General features: G+C 43.0%; 1 protein-coding gene across 2 annotated transcripts; it reads left to right on the top strand.

Annotated features, from left to right (window-relative positions):
• The first annotated feature begins 2,494 nt into the window (after nucleotides 1–2,494).
• Nucleotides 2,495–9,947, top strand: N6AMT1 (N-6 adenine-specific DNA methyltransferase 1). 2 transcript variants are annotated; one of them, XM_065641947.1, is made up of 6 exons: nucleotides 2,495–2,681; nucleotides 4,307–4,396; nucleotides 5,338–5,428; nucleotides 6,327–6,410; nucleotides 8,320–8,461; nucleotides 9,491–9,947. In XM_065641947.1, exons 1-6 carry the CDS (start codon nucleotides 2,539–2,541, stop codon nucleotides 9,595–9,597), a joined length of 657 nt encoding a protein of 218 aa, XP_065498019.1. In that variant the 5' UTR covers nucleotides 2,495–2,538; the 3' UTR covers nucleotides 9,598–9,947. The 2 variants fall into 2 exon arrangements, with proteins under 2 accessions (XP_065498019.1, XP_065498030.1); XM_065641958.1 differs by lacking the exon at nucleotides 6,327–6,410.
• Nucleotides 9,948–11,217: the final 1,270 nt, after the last annotated feature.

The following is an 11,217-nucleotide window of genomic DNA, read 5'->3' as shown; positions in this document are numbered from 1 at the left end:
AAAAAACTGGTATGGTCTCCAGACAGGCTATTGTTCACTGCTGCCCACCGAAGCAGCCTATTGTGCTCCACTCATGATCGAGGTAATTTAGGAAGAGCAGACAGGTTAATGTTAACCTCTGTCAGAATCTGCCATTCTGACACAAATGTGACAACCTTACTCTGCATCAGCCAAGGGACTTCCAGTAAAGGAAGGCATTAGTACCTTCTCACAGGGTGAGATCTTGTTTAGCCTGTTTGCAGACACCAGGCTGAAAGACAGAATAGCTCCTATCAGAACAGGTTCAGAGAAGAGCATGTTCAGGACATAAATTAGGAGGCAACAATAGTTAATTTTGTTGCCAAAATGGAGGTGGACATAGGATATGACACTTCATATGAGGGAATAAATCAAGAGAAAAGAACATCTTAAACTAAAAGGTAATACTAGTACAAGATCAGGTCAAAGAACAAATTCACTCCGGAAGTTGAAGTTTTCTGAACTTATGAGTTTCTAGAATTGCTTTATAAGCTAGACAGTGGAGCAAGGATAAACCTCGATGGTTTCATTTCTGTGACAGGACAAAAATGATCCTTTAGTTAAAACCTCATATTTAGATCTCTGATTATTAGTTTCTGGATATCTGTTTGCACTGGCTTGCCCCAAAATACCAGACATAATGGAGGATGCCTGCTTACTACTGGCTGATCATAAATCTTTTCACGTATTTCTCGTATATTATGATTCCCCATAATTTCTGTTGGTTACATGAAAAAACATTGGCTTTCAGGCTAAAGAGTAGCATGTTGATTTTACTTGGAAATGTCAAAGGAGGGCCATAGTAAGGGCAGAGGTAAAGCAGGATGCACTAATACTGAATTTTCAGCTAAATCTTCCAGATACCTGACTGGTGAGCTGGTGTCCAGCACTTGGGCCAGGTAACAGCAGTCACCACATCTGCAGTGAGAATGGAATTGTCCCCTGCTATAAGAATCCCAGAGATTCAGCATTTGCTGATCCTTTTTTTTTTTTTTTTTAATATATATGTATTTTTATGTGTGTGGGTCTCCAGTGTGCAGGCATAGTCCTTCCCCTGAGAAAATTTACCTGAACAAATTTCTTGCTACTGCAAGGACTGAGTATATTGATAACATCATTTTTTCCTCACATGTGTATGTGGAATAGATGAACTCTGAACTTTCAGGACAAAGTATCTATTTCACAGTTCTTTGCAATGAAGGGTAAAGGATGAGACTCTCCCATAAAGCACTTTCTGTGTTTTCCTACATTCCTATGCAAAGCTGACCCATGGTGGATACAGAAATAAACAGAATAAACCTAGTCCAAAATGAGTTAGCTGCATTTATGAACTATGAGCTGCTCAAAAATCAAGTTCTTCTGTATGAATGGAAGACACTCTCTGTTTTACAGAGGTTATTTACAGTTGCAAGTGAAAAACAGAAATTGGATATCTTTCCTTTGTTCCCGAGCCAAAAATGGAGGCTAGCAAACAAAACACACCTAAACCCTTAAATGTACTTAAGATAATAAAGCTTAATCTACTGGATTAGTCACGCTCTTTTTGTTTCATACTTTCCCAAAACTTATTATCTCCAAAATTATTGCAAAAATAATGTTTTAAGATTCTGGCCTGTTTATTAGCATCATCCTTTTCCTTCATTGACCTAGACATCCATCTCACTCTCAGCATTTCAGTGTTCAGTACATTAATAATTGAACACAGACGTTTCTCTCTCCTACATTTCAACTAAATTTGTTTGCTCATTTGTGTTTTGTTGTGTAGAGCAAAGTATTAATCTGATCTATACCCTGAAATTTCCACTCAGTTCTTGGTTTTGCAGAGTCTCGTTTTTCTTTGAATTCTGGAGTTCATAGGGTTGGAGCTAAAGATGCTGTTGAGTGTCACTGGCAAAGAATCATACGCACGTATTGTTTCATAACTGGAAAAAAAGAACTTAAGTTGAATATCAATGTAATTCTTTTCCCTGTGTGCTTCGCTGTAGAATTGCCAAGTAGAAGCTTCCTCACCACCTCTTTTGTTTGGCTTCCTGCTAACTCGCCAGCCACGCAAAGCCAGTATGTTGCAATTAAAGCAATTATTTTGGGAAGGAAAGGCAAAAGTAATAAGATCCTTTCATATCAGTCTTCATGGATGGCCAGGACACCTGCTGTGGGGACGCCTATGCGCACTGACACTGATTTAGTGAAGATTTTTAGTGTTGGATCAGTTGAATCAGTACGGTGAAACCTGACGCTGGAGCTTCACGAGAACAGCAGTTTTCACGGGAAGTCAAGGCCGGAACTTCACTGACGCCGAAGCGGCCACCGGTACCCCCGACAGCCGCCAACGGCTGTTAGGCCCGCGCTAGGGGCGGGGCCAAGCCGGCGCCCTCCCATTGGCGGTGTCGGTGGCGCGAGAGCCCCGCGCGGGCACCAGCCCGACTCTCGCGACGTTAGCGCGCCGGCCGCGCAGCGTCCCTGGGTCCGCCCAGGCCGGATGGGCGCGCCTGCGCATGCGCGCCGCGGAGCGGGGACGGGATGGCGGCCCCCGCGCTCCCGACCCCGCGGTACGACCACGTAGGGCCGGACGGGCCCTTCGGCGATGTGTATGAGCCGGCCGAGGACACCTTCCTGCTGCTGGATGCCCTGGAGCAGGACGCGGCCCGGCTGCGGGAGGCTCGGTAGGCGCGTCGCGGAGGGGAGGGCCGGGAGCAGTCCCCGGGGGCGGCCAATTGGGCGGGGCGGGGCCAGCGCGTGCCGCCAGGGCCGCGAGGGCGGTGCTGAGGGCTCCCGTGCGGGGCGGGGGGAGGGGGAGCGGCCGCGTCGCTTGGGCCCGGGGTGTTCGAACGCCGGGAAGGGGCCGTCGAGCCCCGCAGTCGATTGTCCCCGGGGTGTATTGCCCCCAGCTGCTCATCGGGTCTCAGCCCCTGCGGGGAGGTGGGTGACGCCTTCCCGCTGTGAGCAGAGCAGGGGGGGAATGGGGCATCCTGGGGTGTATTAGAAGGGGGGTGGTTAGTAGGTCGAGAGAGGTTCTCCTTCCCCTCTCCTCTGCCCTGGTGAGACCTCATCTGGAATATTGTGTCCAGTTCTGGGCCCCTCAGTTCAAGAAGGACAGGTAACTGCTGGAGAGAGTCCAGCGCAGAGCCACGAAGATGATGAAGGGAGTGGAGCATCTCCCTTATGAGGAAAGGCTGAGGGAGCTGGGGCTCTTCAGCTGGGAGAAGAGGAGACTGAGGGGAGACCTCATTAATGTTTATAAATATGTAAAGGGTGGGTGTCACGAGGATGGAGCCAGGCTCTTCTCGGTGACAACCAATGATAGGACAAGTGGTAATGGGCACAAACTGGAACACAGGAGGTTCCACTTAAATATGAGAAGAAACTTCTTCATGGTGAGGGTGACGGAGCACTGGAACAGGCTGCCCAGGGAGGTTGTGGAGTCTCCTTCTCTGGAGACATTCAAAACCCACCTGGACGCCTTCCTGTGTAACCTCATCTGGGTGTTCCTGCTCCGGCAGGGGGATTGGACTAGATGATGTTTTGAGGTCCCTTCCAATCCCTAACATTCTGTGATTCTGTTATTTTGGTAGCAGCCACATGTGTTTGAATGTGGTAAAATGTCAGTGTCTCAAGGCTGGAGAAGCTGTAGGATTTGCATATCTGCTCAGGTTGCTGCCCAGTGCCAATCATCTCCACAGCTGAAGTGTGTCTGCACAACTGTAACCGCTATACATGGTGTTTCAAAAAGATGGAAAAGCAGAATATATTTCAAATTGGGTCTGTCTTTTTGAAACACTCTGTAGAAATCACCCAAGGAGTTATATCTTATGAGTGATTATTTTGAAACTGTCTGCCACTGCTGTTTGTCTGGGGCTGGCTGAAACTCTCCTGAGGTACTCTGTGTTTAAGTCTTGCTTTCATTGTGTGGCTTCACGGTGATCTTCTGTAACTTCTGTTGGAGTTCAGTCCTGCTGCAATAAATGTGTAATAAATGCGGTAGAAATGTAGCCTGTACTGTTGAGATTGTGTAGTTAATGGAAACTTTAATGTTAGACGGGGGAAATACATGTGTTTTCCAAAGTGGCTTGTGATAACCAGGAACTGTCTATGGGCACAAGTAGGCCTGGCAGCTATTATGAAACAGGCAACATAATGTGGGCTTTGAAGGTCATATGATCAGCAAGTACTTCAGCATGTTTGGGAGAGGGGCAGCAGGTTTCATAACACTGTCTTGGCTAATTCTGCATCTGTTGCAGGTGCTCTTACATGTTACAAATAAAAGTCATCCAGAGTTTTCTCTCTCTAGAGTTGAGATCTGCCTTGAAATAGGATGTGGATCTGGTGTGGTTTCAGCTTTTCTAGCTTCTTCCATTATTGGATCCAGTGCACTGTACATGTAAGTATAGTAGGACTTCCTTAAACTGTTGCATGTGATAATAAAGAATACATAGCTCTCACATATATACTTTTCATTTCCACATTTTAAAAACTAGTCTTTTCACAAAGAAATCGTAGAATCATTTTGGTTGGAAGAGACCCTCAGGATCATCAAGTCCAACCATAACCTAACCTAACCCTGGCACTAAACTATGTCCCTAGGAACTTAATCTACACATCTTTTAAACATGTCCAGGGATGGTGACTCCACTACTTCCCTGGGCAGCCTGTTCCAATGCCTGGCAACCTTTCTGTGAAGAATTTTTTTCCTAATGTCCAATCTAAACCTCCCCTTATGCAACTTGAGGCCATTTCCTCTTGTCCTATCACTTGTTAATTGGGAGAAGAAACCAACACCCTCCATGCTACAACCTCCTTTCAGGTAGTTGTAGACACAATTCTGCAGATATGGAAATCAAAGCAAAGAGGGCCTAAACTATTTACTTCAGGTTCTGTAACAATTTAGTGGTGCAACTAGAATTCCGTTTTCCCACTTAAACAAATTGCTAAGCTTACACTTTTGTTTGATGGGTTGAAGCCTAAATTTTAGCCACTGGCTAGTCTTACTGAGGTCTGATAACATAATGTTTGTTACCTGAATGTTGGTAGAACCTGAATTTTATTAGACTTGTATGCATATATATTTATGCAGAGCATTGAAAAGGAGATCCTATACTTCACCTTTCCGACAGTCATTAAAACTTCCAGTATAGTGTTGAGTCGTTTAGCTGCTGATATATTGCGTGTATTTTACTGGCTTTTTTTTTTTTTTTTTACTTGCGACGAAAAAGGATGCTGGAAAACATATTTTCATTGAACATAAATTAGTTTACAGCTCACAGGGTTAAGCTTGTAGATACAGTAGGCAGCAATTTATATTTTGTAATATTTTGGTTGTAGATGTACAGATATCAACCCGATGGCAGCTTACTGTACAGTGGAGACAGCTCTGCTTAACAACGTTCACCTTCAGCCAGTCATTACTGACTTGGTAAGGCAGATGTTTCAACAATATCTTCTTTATAGTTTTTGTAATTTTTAATACTTATTAGAGATACTGAAAATTAACCATAAAGTCCAGAACAAACATTGTCTTAATAAGCATGGATGAAAAAAAGATAACAAAATGTCAAAGTATTTGTGAAAGAAGGGAAAAACAAACTACTTAAGCTCTAAAATTCAAATTTAAGCTTTAAAAATACATAGAATAATTTTAAAAATAAATTATTTACATATAGTTTGGAAAATCCTGCACAAGGAACTCTGCAGTGTCCTGACATTATCATAACCCTTGCTCTAATGCTATGCAGTTCTTGGTTCTCAGCTCTTTCTGATTAGCAACTGTGTATGTTGTTACTTTTTGTTTCTTACAAAATTTGATAGGGAGAAAAGCTAAGTTTCTCATCTCTTTAGCAAGATCTTTGTTTAAAATACCGTGATTATATGTGTTTATAGAAGATGAAGATCGGCAACGATAAATGTGATCTAAAATGAATGAACAACTGCTCATACTTGAACTAAACTTCAGTTGTCGCAAATTGGTCATTTTGAGTAACAAATGTTAACCGGTGATAAATTCAAAATTCTTTCATATCTAACCTGAATTCTGAACTGAGCAAGAATAAAGTACTATCTTTGTGTCTGCATATGTGTCTCTTGTTCTTCTACATCCCATATATAACACAGTCTTAAGATTACTGAAATTGTTCTGCTATGCACGGTCCTTCTTGGTGCTGCTCTTGCACATAGAAAGTAAAGATTAGTATTCTTGAGTCAGTCTGAAATGCTTGGAATATCCAGCACTATGTAACTGTATTTTTACAAAATGTTTGCATTCTTTCTGCCTAAAAAATAAAAAATTACAAAAGGATCATCACCTTAATCTATAGGTCGAAGGTCTGTCTCCAAGATTAAATGGGAAGGTTGATCTACTGGTATTTAATCCACCATACGTGGTAACACCTTCTGAAGAGGTAGGAAAAATTTTAAATGCACACAGTAAAAATGGTATTTCTGCTGTCAGAGGACAGATGTCAGGGGTTTTTTTTTAAGGATGCTGTAGGACCAGCACTGTTGTAACAGCATTGTAACACTGTTATAGGGAAAATTATTTACTAGAGTAGCTTGTAAAGACTACGTGGGAATAAGGATTGCTAGCTGCTGCTTCTCAATACCTAGTTTCTCCATCAAGTATAAACCATGTAAGGCTTCTGTTAGGCATGCTAAGGTATTCTTATAGGAGACTTTCAATGGAAAATGCATTTATTTCCTGCAAAATAAATACCCTTTGAGGCAGTCAACATGGCTTCACCAAGGGGAAGTCATGCTTAACCAACCTCATAGCCTTTTATGAGGACATAACGAGGTGGATAGATGGCAAAGCAGCGGATGTGGTCTACCTTGACTTCAGTAAAGCATTTGACACAGTCTCCCACAGCGTCCTCACAGCTAAACTGAGGAAGTGTGGACTGGACAATCGGGTAGTGAGGTGGACCGCAAACTGGCTGAAGGAAAGAAGCCAGAGAGTCGTGGTCAATGGGGCAGAGTCTGGTTGGAGGCCTGTATCTAGTGGAGTGCCTCAAGGGTCAGTACTGGGGCCAGTACTATTCAATATATTCATTAATGACTTGGATGAGGGAATTGAGTGTACTATCAGCAGGTTTGCTGATGACACCAAACTGGGAGGAGTGGCTGACACACCAGAAGGCTGTGCTGCTATCCAGCAAGATTTGGACAGGCTGGAGAGTTGGGCAGGGAAAAATTTAATGAAATGTAACAATGGCAAGTGTAGAGTCTTGCATCTGGGCAGGAACAACCCCAGGTTCCAGTATAGGTTGGGGAATGACCTATTAGAGAGCAGTGTAGGAGAAAGGGACCTGGGGGTCCTGGTGGACAGCAGGATGACCATGAGCCAGCACTGTGCCCTTGCGGCCAAGAAGGCCAATGGCAACCTGGGGCATATTAGAAGGAGGGTGCTGAGTAGGTCGAGAGAGGTTCTCCTTCCCCTCTACTCTGCCCTGGTGAGACCTCATCTGGAATATTGTGTCCAGTTCTGGGCCCCTCAGTTCAAGGAGGACAGGGAACTGCTGGAGAGAGTCCAGCGCAGAGCCACGAAGATGATTAAGGGAGTGAAGCATCTCCCTTATGAGGAAAGGCTGAGGGAGATGGGTGTCTTTAGCTGGGAGGAGACTGAGGGGTGACCTCATTAATGTTTATAAATATGTAAAGGGTGAGGATAGAGCCAGGCTCTTCTTGGTGACAACCAATGATAAGACAAGGGGTAATGGATACAAACTGGAACACAGGAGGTTCCACTTAAATATGAGAAGAAACTTCTTCATGGTGAGGGTGACAGAACACTGGAACAGGCTGCCCAGGGAGGTTGTGGAGTCTCCTTCTCTGGAGACATTCAAAACCCACTTGGACGCCTTCCTGTGTAACCTCACCTAGGTGTTCCTGCTCCGGCAGGGGGATTGGACTAGATGATCTTTTGAGGTCCCTTCCAATCCCTAACATTCTGTGATTCTGCAGACTCCTACTCTCAGAATTTGACCCATGAAGACTTAAAGGGTTTTCTGGCCACCTTCCACTTGGCAAATAAGGTCATAAAACATTACAAGAAAATACATACAAAGCATGTGACAAAATGTAGTTCTTTTGATTTAGTTTAAGAGTGGAACTTGAAACAGAAGTATGATGTTTTTCATGTGGGAAATAGTTTTGAAGTAATTTTTCTGCATGAACTAATCTGCTGAATCAAAGGTGTCAGATTTCCAATGGCAGACACCTAAAACTAGATGTTATGGTGATGTTTCTCTTACAAGTACCACTGACGCTTCTGTCATTCCGTGTTAAGACAATCTTTGCTTTCATTCTTCCTAGGTGGAAAGCCACGGAATAGAGGCATCCTGGGCTGGCGGTAAAAAGGGCAGAGAAGTAATGGATAGAGTTTTTCCATTAGTACCAGACCTACTTTCAGCAGGAGGATTATTCTACTTGGTCACAATTAAAGAAAATAATCCAGGTGATCATTTTCCTTGGACCCTTAAATATGCCAAATCACATTTAACACGGTAGTGATCAAAATGTTGATCGTAGCTGTGTTTCTAGGTTATTAGACTTCAGTAAACAAGTAATGCATGACATCAGTTGAATCCAACATGTGGTGACAGCAAACAATTGAAGATTGACAGCACATACTGAAATTCATGTAGGTGTCCTAGGTCATTACTTAGAAATCCTATAGCTGGCTAGGTTGTATCTGCAGGCTTCATGCAAACTGTGGCATCTCTGTGGACTCTTCTGCTTCTCATCTTTCAAGGTTGTGTGGGTGTCTAATCTGCAGAGGGACTTTTACATAACCTGATGCTTCTTGGAATTCTTTCTCCGAATTCATGCCTTGTGCATCCAGTGTCTGGTGAGGTAGACCAAAAATATAAGCAAATTTACCAAAACTAAGAACTCCCTACACTCATTTGGAAAATGGTAATTTGCAGGTCCTGAGCCCAGCAGCTCTGCAAGACTGAAAGGTGACTGTAAATCTTCTCAACTAAGTAATGAAGCCAGGCCAACCCTTTCTCATTAAAGTGAATGGTGGTATAAACTTAAAAGGCAAAAGCTTTTAGTTAGAAGTGTTATGTCTTTGCTTTTGACATGCATAGAGAAAAGATTCAGACTTGCTGCTTCTGGTCTAATGCTTAATGGCTATACATTATCAAGTAGTTTCAAGAAGAAAGATTGTTCTTTCACGTGTGATTGACTAGGCAGCTTTTGGGAGAAGGCACAAATTTCAGCTTCTCCTACAAATCAGCTTCATAACTGAATGGTTAATTGCTATTAATAACAACTACATACAGAACTTAAGTTAGTAAATTGTAAACTTTATTTGTCCCTGGTGGAAGACTACTTTGCATAAAAAGTACTGTCTGAAAGAATAAGAAGACACAGTTTATAATCTTTGCTTTACAGCTTATGTTTGCCAGATGCATGAGCACCACCTTTTGTGGCTAACTTCTGTATAAACTCAGTTGTAACATTGCACTTTCAATTACAGATGAAATTCTGGAAACAATGAAGAAATGTGGCTTAGAAGGCACACGAGTACTTTCCAGGCAAGCAGGACAAGAGATACTTACTATCCTCAAATTCAAGAAGTCTTGATAACTGTTCTTAACCTTCCAGATACTAGCCATGCAGAAAGTTGAACACAGAGTTGTCAAATGAATTGTTAATCCAGGATTTTCACCCTCTTAAGGTGTATCCTCACTTCTTATTACTGCAGTGAAACTGATCAAGACTCTGTATTTATTTTTATTCTGGATGTTAACCAGCTGTTACCTGCTGTCGGAGGTGCAGTTGTCCTCTGGCTATCCACAGGACTGTTGTGGGGGAACTGTGAAATGCCACACTTTGTTGCATTTGCACTTCAGCACTAAAGACTTTTTCCTCTATAAACAGGTATTTGTATATTTTTTTCATTGTGGCTTATTAAAATGAGGTACTTGATATAATTCATCTGTTTTAAGAGGTAGTCTATACCTGTACTGAGTTTAAATGAATATTTGGAAGCAGTGTTCTCATTGTGATGTAGTATTGGGCACTTTTGCACAATTACTCTCTAAGGCACAATTACTGAGTTTGTTTCTGTAGTAAGGAAACAGATGCAGTAAGTATCTCAAGAGCTGGGACAAAGGCAAGTTCTTAGTCTCCTCAAGTCTTCTGGGCAAAATACTGTGGTGATTGTGCTCCCTATTTTGCCATTTTACAAGGAGGGTACTACGATGGAGATGTAGATTAGATGAAGAGTTCTCATCCATGAAATTATATTATGGGGAAAAAAAGCATATGGTATTAAGGCTAGGTAGCTGAAAACAATTACTGTGAGTAGAGAAGTGGAGCAAAAGTCCTCTCTCAAAATTGCTATCCAATAGAGGAAGTGATTTCCTGACCCCCAGACCCTGATAAAGATCTTTCCTCTGCAGCTTCCTCCCACTGCCCACAGAAGGGTCTATTACAGCATTGCCCTGGCAGCATTAGGAGATACGCAGTGGGCACAGTCCTATGAGGGAGATGTTTCGCTTACATGTAGCAGAAAGGTAGAGATGGTTCAGGTATGTATGCAGCACCACTAGTGCTGTCTGGGAGAATGCTTTCAAAGAAACTGACCTTTAAGGGCGTGTGTCAACAGAAACTTTACCTGATGTTACGATAAGCCACTAGCTGGTTCTCCTATGGTGACTCAGGTCCAAGGATTTTTCTGTTAAGATGCTGAAGCATTGAAGACTATTCCATTTCAGACTTCAGAACTAAACTTACACCACTGTACGTACCCAGCTTGTACAAACATTAAAAGTTCTTCCATGTTTTGATCTGACCACCCAAAAAATTTCTCTAGGAGACTGAAAACAGGGGGCTTTGGACAGGCAGAATAACGCATAAGAAGGATAGGAACTGTTTGCAGAACGTATGACTGAAAACGTGGGTAGACCATTTGAGATATTTTTACCACAATGGAATGAGCAGCTGCTTTTGACTGATACAGGTCAAAAGTCAACTTAAAGTGCTCTGGCATACAAGTTGTTCCTTATACCATCCTGAAGAAGATGCAAAAAGGACCGGATGGCAGGAAGCATGCAGTCTGACATATCCCAAGAGTCACCATTCCCCAGCTTAGAAGATGTGGCAGTTGCACTTCCCTGCCGCCGCGCCCTGAGAACTGGTGTGGCAGTTGCATATCCCCCTCTCAGAACTGGGGCCTTCAATGGGGCAGCTAATGGCTCT

Source organism: Caloenas nicobarica, chromosome 1, assembly GCF_036013445.1.
Source record: "Caloenas nicobarica isolate bCalNic1 chromosome 1, bCalNic1.hap1, whole genome shotgun sequence".
NCBI lineage: Eukaryota > Metazoa > Chordata > Aves > Columbiformes > Columbidae > Caloenas > Caloenas nicobarica.
This window is presented reverse-complemented; position numbering and strand designations above follow the sequence as displayed.

Excerpts from the sequence above, each read along its gene's own strand:
- N6AMT1 (XM_065641947.1), top strand. The coding sequence starts at position 2,539 with ATGGCGGCCCCCGCGCTCCCGACCCCGCGGTACGACCACGTAGGGCCG. Across the intron at positions 4,397-5,337 it reads GGATCCAGTGCACTGTACAT|ATGTACAGATATCAACCCGA; the intron begins GTAAGTATAGTA and ends TTTTGGTTGTAG. Across the intron at positions 8,462-9,490 it reads AATTAAAGAAAATAATCCAG|ATGAAATTCTGGAAACAATG; the intron begins GTGATCATTTTC and ends TTTCAATTACAG.